Consider the following 19,213-nt stretch of genomic DNA (forward strand, 5'->3'; position numbering starts at 1 on the left):
AAACGAACGGGCAAACAAAAAGAGTAATCCAGACACTAGAGGACATGTTAAGAGCCTACATGATTGATTTTAAAGGAAATTGGGATGAAAAGTTACACCTAGTGGAGTTTGCGTATAATAATAGTTTTCAACAAAGTATAGGCATAGCTCCCCATGAGACATTATATGGGAGAAGGTGTAGGACTCCTGTCTGCTAGAATGAGCTAGGTGAAAGAAGACTGATAGGACCTGAACTAATAAAATTACTACAAAGGCTGTTGAGATCATCAGGAAAAGACTTAAAATAGCTCAGAGTCGACAGAAAAGCTACGCGGATAAGCATAGAAGACCCTTAGGATTTGGCATAGGAGATCACGTATTCCTAAGGGTATCCCCGATGAAAGGAATGTCGCAATTCGGGATAAAGGGTAGGATAAGCCTTAGATTTGTCAGACCTTTCGAGATTCTCGAAAAGGTAGGAGATGTAGCCTGTCGGCTAGCATTGCCTCCTAAAATGACAAATTTGCTTGACATTTTCCATATGTCGATACTGAGAGAGTATCAACCTAACCTTGGTCACATACTCGATCATGAAGCCATTAAAGTGGATGAGCAAGTGAAGTACAAGAAATTGCCGATCCAATACTGAACTGGAAAGAGCAAGTTCTCCGAATGAAGAAAATTCCGCTAGTTAAGGTCTTAGGGCTACACCACGACATGGAATAAGCTATATGGGAAAGTGAAAAAGAGATGAGGCAAAGGTACCCTCATTTGTTTAAGGAGACGTAAGTGATGTTCAATTTCGAGGACAAAATTCTCTAAGAATGAGAGATTTGTGACATCTGGATTTCGCCATACCTTGAGGACATAACTATCCGAGAAGGGTCGACGAATTTGTCATCGACTACGTCGTTGGCATCACTGGTGGATGCCGTTTCATCACCACACTTGCCGTAACGAAACATCACGTTTCGTCACGTTCTCGTGATAGCTCATCGTCTAATTTTCTCGCTTAACACGGTCAGCTATGAAGACACGTTAACCTTGAGCGGCCTCACAAATCAACAGAGTTGAAGACCTCGATTTCGTACCACCCCGCCACCACCGTCCTTCTTCTTAGACGGCCTCATTGATGACCATGCATGAAGGACCATGCAACCACGATAAATTGCTTTCCCCATGCAGCCGTGTGAGTCCATGCATTTTCATGCAATGGACGAAGACCTTGACCGCATCAAGTCACGCCACGTCCATCTCTCTTTTTTGGACAACAACACTCGAAGACCTTGTCCATGCAGCAGCCATGCACGTCGTTCTCCTCTGCTGACCGACGCCTAGAAGATGGAGATTAGACTTTGACCGCACTACTTGCATGAGGGAGCAAGCGGCGTGCGAAATTGGCTGGCTGAGGGACACGTTGATCCTATCTGTTCTTCCCTCAAGCAGCCACATCCAAGCCGCTTCTTCTAATTTGTCAACCAGAGAAGTAGTTGACCGAGAAGCAGCCCCACTCGGCCACGTCCTCCCCCTTCCTTCGTGGCCGACCAACACATGCATGCGTAATTAAGGAGTCAACTAAAGGAGGGTTATTGACCGAGCAGCCACGTTACCTAGTCTTCGGTGGCCAGCAAAGAAAGATCTTGAATTATGCTGCAGCCACGTACGTGCATGGAGCAGCAAGTGTCATGGGCGAAGTGGAAGGACTCCCCACGCAAAGACACGGAGCCATGGAGTTGTCTCCGTTCCCTGCTGCCACGAAATTTGGTTTATTGACTTGCAAAGTCAACCGAGAGACTTCATTTCATACACACATGCTGAGGAAGGATCGAATACTTCCCCACAACCATACAAGATTGGTTGACCATGCAATTACGTTGTGCACGCGAGTGGCAGCCAACGGAAGCCACGTTTTCTCTCCCTCTCTTCCTTGGTGACCGACGGAGGAAGAGCCTCACATGCAAGAAGACACGTTCTTGCATGTGGGAGCCAAACGTGGAAGCTGCTAGCGCCTTCGGCTGCCACCGTGATTTTTGGATTGCTGACTCATGGAGTCAACGATTGGTGAAGATAGCAGCAGAAAGTGCTGCCCTCATTCTCGAACACCATTTTTCCTAATTAGTCAACATGCAGCAAACGATCTTCCTTCTTTCTTCTTCGTAGATGCCCGGCCTTGCACCATTTTCAGCGACAGCTCTAGCAACTTCCCGAACCAAAACCCCTGTGCCGTCCTGGCCGTGCTCCACCGCTAGCCACCGATGCCGTGTGTCAGCTGTCTCACCGCCAGCCTCACCGTCATCCTTCGGTTGCTGCCGGATTAGGAGACTCACAGCTTACGCCTCACCACACACCGCTCGCACGCACTTGCTGTTGCCGAGCCACGTCCATGATCCACGAGCTCCTCAATCCGCTTGCCGTCAACACCATTGGATTTAAGGCAAGTTAGAGTCTACTAACCTATGTAGTGTAGTGTTGTTGTTTGAGGAAGTGCTGTTAGATTAGTAGAATGTGGACTTTGGTATTGGATACGGGTTAGGTGATGACCGAGAAAATTGGGGTTAGGAAATTGAGGAAATGTTCGGGTTTCCTATCTGTGATTTCAACTTTTTGGATTTAAATTGAACATAGATTTCGGGGACTACGAAATCTTGGAAATTTGCCGTAAATTGATTAGAAAAACCTCCTGAATTGTATGTAAAACTCTATTTACCATAGCTGCGACCTCAAATATTTTAAGAAAACAAGCAGTGCTTTCAAATCTCAAATTCTATATCAATTTTTCTAAACCATTGAAATTGGGTTGAATTGATCTAGAACCATAATGGGGTTATCCTAATCACCACCTCCCTTCCTTCTCGTGGGGGGATGATTTTGGACTTACCTTGCAAGTTTTCAAGTTTACTTATCGTTTTGATAAATGATTTGTCGTAAGTGTGGGTACTATTCTTGGGTTACTTTTGGTGGATTTTGAAAATGCTGGAAGGGTGAATTGTGAACATGGAATTTCGAAAAGAATCCAAGGGATTTCAGATGTCGATGATTTGAAAATGTTTTGGTATTGAAATAATTTGATGTGTCACTGCTGCCGTTGGACCCTCGGGTCAACAATACCCCGGGAGTCAGGTTGCCTGAAGGATCATAGTGGCGATGCCTCTGGATGCCTAGGGACCAATGAGCCCCAGAGGTTCCCCGGGAGAGTCGAGATGCCTGGATGTATGACGATACACGTTTCGGAGGGTAGGGGCAATCATTGATTTGGCGAGCCCTAGTGATTCCTCATGAAGCTAGGTGAGGGTGCGAGATGCCTGGAGGTGTGACTTAACACGCTCTGGATGCCCGGTGATTGAAATATGAAATCGGAGGCTTTCGTGACGCTAGGTTGGGTGCGAATGCCTGGAGGGATGCAAACACTGATCCTCCAAGAGAAAAATCTTTTGAATTTTAAAGCCGATTATTCTGCTGAGTTACGCCATTTTAATAGTTGCGCTTGATTATGGGACAAAATTGTGTGGCACGGTATGGGACATGTTATAACGGTTTAGCCTTATAATCGGGACCCATGTGATTGAAATGATGTGTTCTGGTTATTAAACCACGCTTGCCATTTCGTTGAAAAGCTTTATTGACTTAATGCGCATCTATTCTTTTGTTGATGTGTTTTGTGGATTTTGCATGAAATCAGATGACAATGATTCTACATAATATAGTTTAGTAGATCTTTAGCTGCTGAGTGGTTGTACTCACCCCTCGTGGGGACTAAAATATTTCAAAGTAAGAAAGATGCCTCTGCTGTCCGCACCTCCTGGTACATTCTACGGGATCCCTATTGACCTACAGTGGGAGCAGTCGGAATACCAGGACCTTGACTTACGTTCGAGTGAGGGTGATCGTGATGATCGACACCAATCTTCCCTCAAGTCATATACTCCAAGAATACGTCGTCCTATTTGTCCGTCGAAACGGGTAAACTCTAGGGCTGTGGCCACCACCACCAGAAGACAACGACGGGGGATCGAGTGGCATGGAGTGATCGCGAGGGTGAGGACAGCAAAGAGAAAAATTTTTGATGCCAACATTGAAGGATGGACTCTATGTAAATGGCTGCTGAAGATGTCGGTTAACTTTTGAAGTATTGTCGACTATAGGAAACTACGGCTTTTTGGATGTATCGACAAACAATGTCCATTTAGTAAATATGTGTAAATAAAAGTGTCCGGCTATTATCTATAAACGTGTTTAGTGTGTGCATCATTTATGTGTGGAGGAAAAGGGGAGTTGTCAGATACGCTTCCGCCATATACATTGCACAGGGACCAATCATGTATATGATAGATCCCCACATCACTTCTCTAAAATCCATTGATCTAAGGAGAAGGACATCCAGGATGAGGAAAGAAGCGATGTGGCGACCCTAACGAATCGGGGGTCGTCAGGGGGTGCCACAGGGCCATTCTGATTATCGCCCCACACAAAAAGAGATACGGGGGAGGGGTTTACAACCTTCAAGGTGAGCCTATCTCCTCTAGCAAGATATTAACCAAAAGTGGCTCTCCTACGAGGACCAGCTACCTAAGCATCACCTACTAGATTGTCTAGTGGGCCAGCGTCATCGCTTAATCCAGGCGGACCACGGAACCCACGGAGGGGTCAAAAGAGATTCTCATCGAACCATGCATACCAAGCTCACTAGCTATGGGGGACAAGATCTCAATAGCCTTCATCCACCCAAACAGTGGTAGTCATCCTTCGAAAGGCAGTATCCTCTTTGAACACATTCATGACTATGACCTCCATACTCATGAGAACGCCAAATTGCATGAAATGAGCTGGCAGCAAATCTGTACCTATTGGCCTAAAAAAGGTTAAATAACAACAACTAAGTTGAAAACTCAATAAGTAAATAACCTAAATATCGTATAGGCGAATGCCTTGCATCGGAAACTTATGAACACTTGACCCCAATATGTCAATGGCAGATCAATAACAAAGCATATGCTTTGCCCTAACTATGAATATGAAGTAATTCATCCTCTACTTGGACAACCGTCCTATCAAAATCTACGAAGTATCCCATACTCACAAAACTTCTAAACATATCAATTAATAACTTTAGCATCATACATAAGTCTCTCAAGTCCTAAATAAAAGCATAAAAATCCGTAGGTGCTACAAATAATGCAATTAATAGCCAATGATATTCCCACGTGTCAAATATTAGCGTCCAAAATATTTCCATGGCCTTCGAGACTCAATTAACAACTTTCAAAACATCCATGTACCTCTCACCTCATAGATAACAACAATTCTAGCATGCACATGCCTTCCAAGTTACTATAAATGACAATTAAATTATATACATATCTCACACATTTCATATAAGGTTGTATCAAACATGCAAGAGCCATAAAACAACTTTCAAAGTATGCAATAACACTTAAATACTTCACACATATTTAGTGCCTTGAGAATCACATAATACCCTATAATATTATGCTATTTCTAGTCGAATTATTAATCACACATTGTTGTAACCCTACAGCTCTTCTAGAAATATTTGGGGTAGTGTCTCGCCCAATCGAGCATGGCATCCGAACCCCCATCGCGCATCCTTTTAGGCATCATTCCATAATCATACCCGCAAACATCTTCCAAAATCCTTCGAGCATCACCCCTCCAATGTCTCTCAATGGCGGCATCATCCTCCGAAATCTTCGGAGATGGAATCCCTCGTATGACCATACGAATTAAACATACAACCGGTTTTATCTTCCACTTTAGTCCAAAGTATGAGTGTTCCCAAGGGCATGCCAAGCAATGTGTAATTCATGACCTGTTGGAAATGCATCAATAAAGTATGACAAGCACAAAACAAGAATCATTGCTTGACTTGTTACGTTCGAGCACCAGCCTAAGACAAACTTGGATCAGACAATACAACTTAATATCACTGAACAAAGAGAGTGACCTGGCCCGGCATACTTACGCACGTCCAAGAACCAACGCCATTCTAGCTTTGGAGGCTTGGTGTGGTTTCAAGCATTGACCATGACCTATGGACGTCTATATGCAAACACCGCATCCATATTGCATTAACAATCCTTTACAATCAGATATAGTAGTAACACACATTGAGAATTCAACCAACAATAGTCATAATCTACATCACGTAACACTTATACATTCAACCATAACAATCAAACATTAAGACTAAGCCTAGGTATCGATAATGAACAGTCCACAAGCAATAATTATGGCAATCTTTTTAGCACATGCAATCAAATCTAAATAGACCATTCTACCAATCAAGCCAATATGAACAATCTCGATGATCACATATCACTCCTCGTTTATTCCCGAACCTTATAGTAAAAGCATAGCATGAACAAATTATACAAAATTATTCACATGAGCTCTTCTACTTAGGATAGCTCTAATAACACTAGGACCGAACCTAAGCCAAGTTACATAACACAACAACCTAGCCGACATTCATGAAATTTACTTACGAACAAACGAGATGTGAGACATAGATGGCGGGTGGACAAGGGCTCAAGGTTCATAACCTGGCGGCAGCATGAGGACAGTGAACAACAAGACGGCAAGTAGACAATGATAGCAATGACATCACAGTAGCAGCAATGGTGCAACAACAGCGGGTGAATGAACGGGTGATGTCACGACCCCAACTCCATTCCCAGGGTCACAACTAGCAAGGGTTATTTTTGCAACATCCCAGGCATATCGCCATCTCATTTCTTTTTATCATTTCATTAAGTACATGCGAAAGTGTACATACAACACCAAGACAAAAACAAGCAGCTAGGAAAACAACCATTTACAAACACACAATTACATTAGCTACGTTTACAAGACCTTCTATCACAGGCCGTTATATTTACAACTACCACATCTTCAAAAGGTCAGGGTAAACCTTAGCTCCTCTAGAAAGATTGCAACTCCCAAAATTGACGTGAGACTTCCATGCCTACAAGACTGAAAGGATGAGGGGTGAGTTTTGGGGAAACTCAATAAGTAAAACCCGCTAATTTCCGGGTAGGAGGATGTCTCGCCTATCAACAAGCATATAACGCATCCAAGACATTAGTCGATAGCAGATCAATAGCAAAATAAAAGCTTTATCTCGGATGAAACATGAGAAATCCTCAGTCAACAATATGCAAGCATAACTCGATATTGACCCACAACATGAGGAACTCACACCTCACTCAATATTAAACCAGGATAATTAAAATCAATTCTAATACGAGGAATGCACGCCTCACTCATATGCAAGCATTTATTGATTAACAGTTGAAATCCATCAACTCTTCCAGAATCCACCGAGCATCCGAACTTAATTGGGCAACGTCCCCTAATCGAAGGTTGACGGCTAGAATTATCACAACATCCCGTTCTTATTAACGAGGCATCCCGTTGGCATGGGGGCATCCTGTTGGCGAGGGGGCATCGTCGCCGAATTCATTGGTCGACGGCATAAATTAGTCTATCGTATGTCCATGCATCAAGCATCGCAATCCGATTCTTATCTTTGCTTTAAGTTCAAGGGCCCGAAGGCATACCATGCGTAAATGTGTGAAACGATTTACCAGAACCAAGACGTTGAACATGCCGAGCACGAATTAAGGATCGGGGCTCAATCCGACACGTTTGAGCACCGATCTAGTACCTAACTTGGCTCGGGAACGAAATACCTTGATATCGTGCCAGAACCATGAAAGGACTAATCCAACGTGATCTCACATACGTTCAAGGCCAACGAAACTCCTTTTCGAAGCTCGGGATGTGAACTAGAACATGCATTTGTGAAAACGGTTGGAAATAGTTTTATAAGGAAATACCAAGCTTTCACAAAAATGATTTTCAAATAGGTTTGTATCAAAGCAAAAATCAAAGCATATCCAATAAACACATGAATTGGCTTCTTCCAAAGCAACTCAAACCAAAGCACAAGCCAAAACTCATCAAACTAAAATCAAACTCAATCAAGAAACAAGGTCTAAACTGATCCAAGCAAACACAACTGACGCTCAAGCAAGAACATAGTCACAACGTTTCAATCAAGGACTCACTACACGCTTGGATGAGCGTAACACAACACCCTAACCATATATTAGTAAGTTGTACTTACAACTTTCTAGATCGGCGGCCTTAAGTGGCAGCGAACGGCGGCAAGGACACCTAAAGAGAGAGCCGAGGAGAGAAAGATGGAGGGGTTGGTGCGGGCGGCCAAGGAAGAAGAAGAGAGGAAGAGAAATTTGGGTGTGTGCATGCTTTGGGGAGAATGAGCCTTTCCCCTATTTATAGAACACCCTCATTAATGGTCTTGATAAGGCATTTAATGTCAATAGCTTAGGTGAAAAGTCTAAAAGTAAGATGGCAAGTCTATAGGTTCTTCCAAAGGCTTCTAAGTTCCAAGTGGCAAGCTCCTAATTGGTCCATCTAGATTTGTATTGATGGCTCTTAATATATGAAGTGATCCTCCTTATCTCCCCTAATAATTGTTATCCAAGATATTCTTCAAGAGCTCCATTATTGGCCTCTAATATTTCCTAAGTCGAGTCATTTATTGAGGGTACTAAATGTAAAGCAACTTGGTCTTCTAGTCTCATCCTAGGGAATGATTAGTTATATGCCATTTGGGACACCTCAATCTTGCCATTGAAGGACTAAAGTCCAAAAGTGTTTAATGCATCCTCATCCTAAATTAAGAAGACTCTAGATTAGTTTTACTCCTTAAGTTGGGCGTGCAGCCCCTCCCCTTCCAAGTTGGGCGTGTGGCCTTCTTATCCTGGGGTAAAAACAGTTTCGAGCGATTTTCAAAATCAGTATTAATACCTTATCAAATGAGCTCGAAAAATTATAAAATTTTAATATGTTGTAGATAATACCCTAAATGACATTTTTGATGAGAAATACAAGTCCAATTCGTTCTGTGGAAAGAGCAGAAAATCACTGAACACGGCCCAAAAATTCGTCTATCGAGCAGATTCAACGGTTGGAGAGAAAGACTTATTTCAAAATCTAAATATTCACAAAAATATTTGAAATTTCTATATGTTGTAGAAATGGATGTCCTTTAAAATTTTTGTGAAGAAAGCATGTTTAAATTCGAAAGGAAAATTTTTATAAAAAATCGAGAAGGCGATCGGGTCGCTGTTTTTACTACGCCAGGCAAGTTCTGTACAGTAATTGATTGGACCATCGTCCCAACTATTTCACCTCAGAAAAATATAAAATTTAAGTATGTTACATAGTAAGATGTTTTGAATAACATTTATGAAGGAAGTTTCTCCAAATTCAAAGTACAAAGAGCTCTGTAAAATTAGAAAATGACAAAGGTCTAGGGATTTTGAGAATCTGAAGAGTCAAAACCTATGGAGCCTTAAGTGGCAAGCCTAAGGAGAAGGGGTGGCACCCTACTTGATCTTCAAGATCCCTTGTCATCATTTTTTTAGGCTATGAATCACTCCCTATCATTAATGAGCTTATGACTCACCCCCTTTAATATATAACCATCCAAAATTTCATGATTACCTTTCAAGAGTAAGACTAATTGTGCCAAGTGTCATACTTAGTCATCATACATTAATAGGCTACCTTCCAAGCACATTAAATACACCAAGGGAAATATCAATTAGAAGGTCATCTCATTGGGCAGGAGTCAATCGAGTCTAATCACGATCGATTACCTTATTTGGCCCGAGGTTCGTGCCTAAGCCATAATCGAATAAAGCCAAATGCAATTGGGCTTAACTGGTGAAACCGAGTTCCGACTTCTCTTTATAAAGGGCTCGAAGTTGAGAATGTTACAGGTGAGCTGAGAGAGGGAGAGACAGAGAAGGAGACATGAGGGAGAGGAAGGAGAGGGAGAGGTTGGCCAAATGAGGGGGAAAGGGAGAGAAATGAGAGAAATGAATAGAACTTAAGGAAGAAGGAGAAGGAAATAATAGAGGAGAGAGAAAATATGTCACTCAAGCATTTAATGCAAATTTGCATTATTTTCCTAAGCTCATGATGCCCTCTTGGCTTGAAAAGCAAGAGGCAATCTCAACCCTTTATCTTGTCCAAGCTTGTCATTCAAGAATACTTGGCAAATAACTCACCGAATTCAAGAGTAACTAGTCCAGTTGCACAAAGTAAACTTGGTCTTCCTCTTTGTTCTCTCCAAAGTGGTGCCTACACCCTCGAATAATGACCACTTGATTTTTGTCTCGCTCAATTTAATCTCAAGAAGTTAAACCGGTTTCATCTCAAGGGCTACTAAGGTCTATATCCTTATATTAGCACATTTCTCCAATTAATGCGCTAATGGACTCACTAATATCATTTCAATTGGATAGAAATGCCTTGATAACATTCATAATCAATACCCATAATCAAACCAAGGTTTGCGGCTAAGTTCTGATCGAAAACAACCTTAATGCAAACCTACGTAAATTTGGCCGGTATTGACGGAGCTCGCACAGCTAGACTCGAACTAAGTTTGACGCTTGTCTAGAGTTTTACACGTGACTTTTATTTGAGTTTGGTTGATCTATGAATGACCATCGATTGTCATGTAATCGAATGAAATCAATCAGCTCGCTCTAAACTCACGATTGTTCGGGATCGGATGAGGGTTGTTCATGAACGATACATTGACCATGCGGTGTCACCTGTGACCGGTATATACTCGAGCTCAATCGATTTATACCCGTCCATTAATCGATTCATGATGGTACATGCATGGTTGAACACTTCGGTCTATCACAACTTTGATCCTAAGTCGCTTTCCTCTAATCAACTAGTTAGCTCGTGAATAATCCCTACATTTGAGTTACACCCTATTCTTATTACTGGCATACTGATCCTTAATTCATTCCTCATGGTCTAGATAGGGGTCTGAATTGAGGATGTCATAAAAAGTCCTAAAAGTCAATTCGTACTCTAACAAACACACGTTGGAATATAGAGCATGTGACTCGGTGCTTAACGACACCCATCAAAGGGAGATACATGATCAAGAAAAGAAGACAGCTACACAACATCACTCAACGGAACCCCCTCTCTTTCCAGCTTGTTCCTTTTTCTCCAATTTATTTATGTTCTTTTTTTCTAATTTATTTTCCTTTTCTGGTTTCTTTCTATATATTTTACAAATTTTGTTGATTTGGCAATGACATATAAAATCACATCCAAAAACACAAGTCCCCTGATGAAGTTGGATTGCTAGTCAGATACCAATCTTACCAAATCAAACTGAAGAAATAAATTGGTCCTATTGAAAAACATAAGGACCAAATTATAAGTGAAGAAAAGTACATGGACAAATTATGGCATTGTCCCTTTAATTTCGAACCATTAAGTTGTCATATAGTCTTTTGAGTCTCTTCAATCTTTTAAAAGAGCAAGGAAAATCTTTGAACAAAATTTTAGGTGCCAACAATAGCCAATATATGTTGCTTTGAATTCACAAATTATGGTATCTCCATTGTAAACAGAAGAAGAAAGATTATACTTTGCAAACTTTTTCATAATGGCAAGTGTAGAAACCTAGACAATCCGGCTTCAATTCGAAACACAAATAGTCCAATTCATTATAGGTTCAATCACAAGATATCGTACAGAACAAAGAAAAGTGCCACAAAAAGCAGAGACCCTAGACCAAACCCATCATCCCCACCATCATAGCTGGAGCTATTGCCGTGATGGAGTTTTGAGCTGCCAACGTATGTTGGGAAGTGGAGAGAGGGAAAGAAAGTGGTGAGGAAGTGGAAGAAGAACAGCAAGGACAGGCAAAGGAGAACCATCGCAAATGACATTGCACCACCTCCATCATCCCCATTGGATTGAAACATTGGCAGCACAAGCTCTGCAAGCCACATCAAAGTTGGCTAGAGGATGACCACTCCTAATGCCCCAACCATCAGTGATGGCACCAATGGGGATGGCCCTCCTCCTCCTCCTCTGTCCATCTCTCTCTCTGGTGTGGTGTGGTGTGGTGTGGTGTAAGTGTCTTTATATTATGCCACTGTAGGGGAAAACAATGATGAGGATATGTGGAAAGATGTGACCAAGAAGAAGGGTTAGATGCAAATGGAGATGATTTCTAGGCAATTTGGCTTACATTCTTTCAATTGGAAGTGTGTGGCTAGTTCACCAATGTAGCAAAAGCTCTTCCCTTTTGTCTTGTTGATAACCCACCAATGCATTAAAAATTCTCGTTGTAACAAAAAGGAGGGTAACCCTTATTCTTTGGAGGTTTTTATTCATTGACCACTCAGTCAACACAGTATATCTATCATGGATCTGTGATCACTTTAAGAGCTTTGGAGCACATTCAGGCAACAATTATGTTTTCCTCTTCTTGAGAGATTGGTTAAGTCTTTATATACGCTAGTTATTGCACCGCCAATGCTTTTAACTTGAAATTTTACTACATTTTATATCTAATGAAAGGCATCTCCATAATTTTTAATAAAAGGGGAGTAGCATGTAATCAAATGTTTTTCTTTATCTGCATGCTCTTAGCTTCCTGTGAATATTTTTCATGGGTGATAAGATTCATAGTCATAGAACTTCAATCTACTCTTCTCATGTGTTCTACGGTACCAAATAGAGATAGGAACTAGCATGTTACGATGCTATCAAATCTTCGAACATAAAAAGAGAACAAATCTAATACTTGCTTTCTCTGCATCAAACGCCAATTCCTACAAATATGAATTGATATTTTACTGATCTACCACCTAAGAGGTGATAGAATAAGCTGTTTGTGAATTTTGAGTAGAGGCCATCTAATATGAAGAATGAAATACTTGAAGCACTGTACATGTAGGTATCCATGTCTCTCGCTGTGTCCTGTGACGGAGGAACTGATTCATGAAACTTACTATGTGGACAAGGATGACTTATCATGTCTAACCTGGAAATTCATAGAACAGAACGAACCCCCAGATTAAATTCTCCATAGACGGCAAACCAACTCAAGACAATACGTTGCCATATCAGAATCAGCTTACTATGTTAATCAGAAGATGGAGTAGTTGTTCGGCTGTGTAATATTCTCACATCACGATCCGGACATGATTGCATAGTTTGAATTCCCAATCTCATCGACATTTTATTTACGTGAATTGCTTGCCAAGGTGACCATAAAAGAGGCACTGTATAACTCGACAAACATCGGACATGACTTAGATTCCAACGATGTCACAAGTTTCATTTGTCAAGATTCCAACGATGTCACAAGTTTCATTTGTCAAGACTTGATTCAGAGTAAGCTTATTACAGAAGAAAATTCAAGAGCATAATCATTTATAAGCGCATAGACGAATATACATGTGCCACCAACTTCAAGAACTGAAGAATTCTCAAGTATATCATGGCTGCCGCCAAGTAAAATCAAATAATTAGAACAGATCAACTTCTCTAGGTGCATATTAATCACATTTTCATCTTTCTTTTCTTCACCATTATCATGCAAACTGTGTAGGTCTCGCTCACCACCCCATTTCATTGGGGGGTATGAATGCTAAATGGATCTAAGGGCATCCCCATCAACCAAAAAAATTGGTTTGCAATTGATAGTTTACCACCCGATGCAGAAAAAATTTAAACCAACATAGAAAGTACGTAGCACAACAAGTCCTAACTCTTAGGAATGTTCTTCCCCACAATCTTCGCAGGCGCTATCCGCAAAAGATTTCCTGGCTTTCCAGGAACGGCGCCTTTGATCATGACTACATTCAGATCTTTATCAATTTTAACAATCTTAAGCTTCCTAATTTTTCTCTTTGTTCCTCCCATCCTACCAGGCATCTTCTTCCCCGGATATACACGACCTGGCGTTGTTCCTGCACCAATCGAACCCAACTGCCTGTGGCTCTTGGACCCGTGTGTCATTAGACCTCTTTTGAAGTGATGCCGCTTGATCCCACCTGTCAGGAAAAACATAAATACTCAAGGTCAGCCTGTCTGATATATTTAATAGAAAAGAGTAAATATGAAGCATTTCCATGTTTCCTTGACCTGAATAATAAGGAGCCCATATCAAGAATTTTACCCCCAGAACAGGGAAAAAGAAGCATCCCCTCAATCGATTGACTCCATATTAGCAAGAATCAGGAAATTAAGGATTAAAGAAAGGCAACATACTAATTCTACAGCTATAGATGTCACTCACAGAAGTTCTCATGATCTGAAGCCTAAAAGAAGTCAAGACTGATGATACCATTTAGAAAACTAGAGAAAACCTTATGTCTGAGGAATAAATCAGAAGTCTATCCCCTTATTTAGGTGCTCTCCCCACATGCAAAGGGTAAAAGCCCATTGATGTCAAAGCTCACGCCCTAGCTCGAGGGATCTTATTCATCATGAGTCTGATGTGTCATTACAGAAATGGGGATCCACTTTCCTTTTGATAGCTGGACAAGAACACCCATGCCTAATGCTGAAAATTGCTTAATCTGCTTGTAAGACATACAATCATCAACAGACCTATGGAGTACAGATATCGACAACTGTAAACTACTTCCATTGCACCTGAACAAACTTGCGATGGTACAAACAAGCCCCAAGCTTCCATACTCCAGCAAACAGCCCACGTGCTTTTGCACAAAAGACTAGATCCACATCAATGAAAAACACAGAGCATCCAATTCATTTCCACTTGAATCACATTAGCTGACAACAAAACACAGGGACCACCACACAGAAAACACCAATCAAAATGAACTTAAGGCCTTATGCAACTTTAAGGAGTTGCAAATCCACTGCCATAAATCCTCTCAATGAGATATTATTTAAACTAAAACCACCATCAATCAAAATTTTGTCTTCTGGAGATAGACATGTCTCAACCAGTGAGTCTAACATGAGTAAGAAAAAATATGCTTAGTTAGGTGAAAAGGGTGAATTCTGGGGCTTTGAGTCATCTACATTCTGGATTGGCTCAACCAGCTCATGCATTTCAGTTCATGTACACAGGTCGAATGCATGGATACATGCACGTTACGTAAGTGCAGTGCATGCTCCTATTCACCCATGTGGAGAGAATGAGACAGAGACAGACAGAGATTTTGACTCTCTTTTTTTTCCCCCATTTATCTATGAAACTAAACATCAAAGCAAACATTTCAATCAAAGAACCGATGAGTTAATGATGCGCCATTGTAATTGTACAGGTGAGACATGAGTGCCGCAATTTGAATCTGGCGTCCATCTGACAAACGATGTAAACTTAGATATGCTCTTTCAAGTATACTATCACATCACTGAGCATATACCTAAGAAAATTACTGGTTAAAATTAAATCATATTTATCACCCACATGTTAGTATCTATCAAGTTATGATTCCTTCCTGCACCTCTTCCACAAGACGAAAGACTGATGCAAAATCAATGTGAAACAGTAGTCTTTTCTTTTACTAGAATCAGTAACGACTTCTCCTATAAAGGGATTTGTTGGGACAAGTTATAACAAACTTCCATGCTGTCTAAGTTGGCAGCAGAAAAAGGCATAGTGCTTTTATCTTAACCTTTCTGGCTCTAAGTACAGATAGATCCAATGCACTGTCATCAAGAATAGCCACCAGAAAAGGCTTCATGGAAATTTGGTAGATTGAAAGAAGTCCTCATTCACAAAACAACCAACAGATATTAAATTAAGGGAACTAAAACACCACATAAACTATATACTCCCAAATAGTATCTTTGTCAAAGCTAATTTCAAGAAAACAGTGATGGATCCAAAGGGGGCTGGTGATGGCCGCTGCCGCTGCTGCCCCCATTAACAACTTGATGCGTACTAAGTTTACCTTGTAAATTCTTTTCAAGTAAATCTTATGCATATTAGCTTTCATCTAGCCTCCCATAAACTTATCTTCCCAAATGGCCCCCCACCCTTTCTTTTCTTCGCCTCTTTCCTACCTAATTATTGCATCCCCCGCCGCAACAAAAGATGAGACGACTCCCAAAATCCAGATTTTACATGGCACTCTTTAAATATTCAGCATTATGTGCTCTTTCAAACTGGTATCTTCTACAGTACTGCAAGAACAACTACATTATGCTACTGGAAGATGGTCCAATCCCTAATAACTGGACAAAAAGGAGCAGACACAACAGTAACAACCTAGAACCACTTAGAAACCTCACCAGACAACTGCGAGGTAGACGATCAAAAGCCCCTCCCTTGTGTCACTAACTGAAGCAAAAGCAGTGAAGCTGAAGCCAAAAACTTAGGAGAAATGGACCAGACATATGCTTGGACATCTGTTTTCTTCATAATTAGATCAAAGGCTCACATTCAATGTTATTAAAAGTTGCAATGACTAAAAAAGCACCCTGCCCTGTTCCTCACAAGCATCTAAAAAGCCCAGGCATCTTCCTGCCTATCAGTTCAGAATAGCTTTTTGCACTTTCACAACCAAATAGATGAGTAAAATGTCTTGCTCAATTCCCCACTAAGCTAACACTTAAAAGGTGAAGGTGATGACTCCATTAGTAATTAACTGAGGAGGCTCATTTTCAAGAGGTTGATGAACAAGAGACATCGTTTGACATGTAGAGTAGGGTGGGTGGGAGGTTGCATCCACAGATATTAAGGAATTGTCAAATCTGTATTAGTCTTATTGAAATCAATTTAGCCGAGATTGCGACTTTCGGCAACTTTTTCTGTAACTTTTCAGAAAGATGATGATCACTGCCAGTGCTTAAACCGGCAGTAACATATTCAAGAGCTCAACCAACAACAGCACATTGTTCCACAGTGTAATCTTTGTGAGCGAATTGCATCTGAATTCCTCTTCATGATTACATTTCCTAAAGTAATTTTAAGTTCATAAGACCTTATTGAATACAAATCAGCTGTTATCGCTGATTCTTGAACAAGACAATCACTCATTAGAGACCGAAGAAAAAACTACCCAGAAGAAAAAAACACTCATGAGAAACCAACAGCTTCAGTCATCCACAATCACACTGACACCCTTTCATGAAGCTGCAATCACATATCTAGAAGACGCATTGCCACCTCACATTCAATTCAAACAGACAACACTTCACAAATCTTGGAGAGAGATGAGAGAGAGAGAGAGAGAGAGAGAGAGGGCACCAAACCTTGAAACCCCTTGCCAATGGTGGTCCCAGAGACGTCCACGAGCTCGCCCTCCTTGAAGACCTCGTCCACCACGAGCCGCTGGTTGGGCTCGAACCCGTCCACGGCCTGGAGCCGGAACTCCTGCAGGTGCCTCATCGGGATGGCCCCGGCCTTCTGGAGGTGGCCCATCTCGGGCTTGGTGAGCTTCCGGTCCCTGACCCGCCGGTACCCGACCTGGACGGCGTCGTACCCGTCGGTGGCCTGGGTCTTCACCTGGGTCACGATGTTCCCCTCCCGGAAGCCCACCACGGTGACCGGGACCACCGTGCCGTCGGGCTCGAAGTAGCTCATCATGCCCAGCTTCGTGCCCATGACGCCGATCCCGGCCTCCATGCTCATGGCTACGACGGGTCGGCGCCGGGGGGCGGTGGGGATCCGGAAGGAGAGGCGAGGGGCGGCGGCGGTTTGGAGGGGGAGGAAGGAGGAAGAGAGCCTGCTGGGGAGAGAGGGAGAGGGGTGAGGGTGGCAATGGCCGATGGAGAGCGTCGAGGGCGTGGCCATCTTCGCGCAGATAGAGAGAGAGAGTTGCAGCAGCGGGTTTTATCCTTCTTTCTTCGCTTTATCCGTTTTCGGGGTGGATGAGCAGGGAAGGAGGGCGGAGACGCTATCCAGCGGCGAAATTTCGATTTTGTCCTTGGAAGTGGCCTCATTTCCTCATGGACCGTCCAATAAAAGCTTGTTCTCACAAACAACTTCAAAATTTGATGCACTCATTATTCATTAATTTTCATTAAATTTTAATTATTAACTTACTGATTTGCACTGATTTGAGATTTCACTAACCATTTGTCATAGAAGTATGAGTTTGTGGTTTTTTTGTGAAATTAATCCAATCTAACGAAAACAGAGGATAAATTTATCATAAATATATCAATTTAGTAATAGAAAATTAGTTTAAAATAAATCTATTATTGATATACTGATTTGGTATTTTTGGTAATCAAAAAATTAATTAAGGTAGATTTGTCGTAATGTACCAATTATGAGATTTTCATAGTATTAACTCTTAAATAAATAAGCAAACAAAATGAGTAAATATGGGATCACAATCTTTCGCCCTTAAAACTTTTTTTCTCGATGTTGTTTACAAAACTCGCTATTTAATTCAATCTAGTCCTTATTAACTTTTCTAAATTGTCTCAATGTCATCCTTTAATTAAATAATCCACTAGCATTAACTGATGTGGAAGATGGTGTCATTGCAATTAGAGGTGTGCAAAAAAACTGGGACCTGCTCGGACCACTCAAAACCGGACCAGAACTGCCCAGAGCCATTGGTTCTTAAGGGAACCGATTCGGTTCCCAGTTCCAATTTATGAGAACTGGTGGGTATCAGTCCGATTCCCGGTTCTATGGGTAGATCCACCCACCTGCCCACCCGAATCGAACCGGTTATATTATAATAATATATTAATATTTAATATTAAAAAATTGAAATTAACAAATCTAAAATTTAAGGCTTTAATCATCATCTTGTCTCAATTCACTACTCTCCTACTTTATTTCGTCTCTCTTAATTCAAAATCTCCCCGGGCTCCATCTTCCTCTTTGATTCATCTCCGAACCTACTCATCTCCCTTTGAGTCCTAGTCCAAACTCGACAAAACAGTGAGTTAATTCTCTTTTCCTCCCTTGAACTTGAACTCTCTCTCCACGTCGTCGCCACCTCCGCATTCACTGTCATTATCATCACCTTCATTGTTGCACTCGTCTCGCTTCTACCTCCCCTCTTCCTCCTCCCCCTCCTCAGGCTTCTCCCCATCATCCTCATCTTCGGGGACGGGCGAACTCTAGGTCTAAGAACGGCTCATCGTCCCCATTGTCCTCCTCATTGTCGGTCTCGAGGGAGGAGTGGGAGACAATGGAGGCGGTGGCCAAAATGGTGGTGGTGGCCAGGACGGAAGTAGAACGAGGGTCACGACTGGTTGAAGGTGAAAAGGGAAAGGCGTGGAGGTTGGACCGATTCTATTGATCCACCCGGGAACCGGACCAGACTGGCGGTCCGGTTCTCGGGTAGATCCATGCAACTAGCGAGCGGTTTCTGATTCCAATTTTTCAAAATCAGTTCTTAGGAGG

At 41.8% G+C, this 19,213-nt stretch overlaps 1 protein-coding gene and 1 long non-coding RNA gene across 2 annotated transcripts; both read right to left on the minus strand.

Annotated features, from left to right (window-relative positions):
- Nucleotides 1-5,304: 5,304 nt before the first annotated feature.
- On the minus strand, nucleotides 5,305-8,255 carry LOC120292742. The gene is made up of 3 exons (XR_005550339.1): nucleotides 8,126-8,255; nucleotides 6,908-6,969; nucleotides 5,305-5,806 (listed from the first exon to the last, which is right to left on the minus strand). It is a non-coding gene; the product is annotated as an uncharacterized LOC120292742 (long non-coding RNA).
- A 5,133-nt stretch (nucleotides 8,256-13,388) lies between these two features.
- On the minus strand, nucleotides 13,389-17,704 carry LOC104441297 (50S ribosomal protein L3-1, chloroplastic). Its single transcript, XM_010054383.3, has 2 exons — nucleotides 17,098-17,704; nucleotides 13,389-13,916 (listed from the first exon to the last, which is right to left on the minus strand). The coding sequence occupies exons 1-2, from the start codon at nucleotides 17,636-17,638 to the stop codon at nucleotides 13,627-13,629; spliced, it is 831 nt and encodes a 276-aa protein (XP_010052685.1). The 5' UTR covers nucleotides 17,639-17,704; the 3' UTR covers nucleotides 13,389-13,626.
- Nucleotides 17,705-19,213: the final 1,509 nt, after the last annotated feature.

This window comes from Eucalyptus grandis, chromosome 4 (assembly GCF_016545825.1).
Source record: "Eucalyptus grandis isolate ANBG69807.140 chromosome 4, ASM1654582v1, whole genome shotgun sequence".
NCBI classification, from domain to species: Eukaryota; Viridiplantae; Streptophyta; class Magnoliopsida; order Myrtales; family Myrtaceae; genus Eucalyptus; species Eucalyptus grandis.

Coding starts and splice junctions, on each gene's coding strand:
- LOC104441297 (XM_010054383.3), bottom strand. CDS start 17,638: ATGGCCACGCCCTCGACGCTCTCCATCGGCCATTGCCACCCTCACCCC. Junction 13,917..17,097: donor CATTGGCAAGGGGTTTCAAG/GTTTGGTGCCCT, acceptor TTTTCCTGACAG/GTGGGATCAAGCGGCATCAC.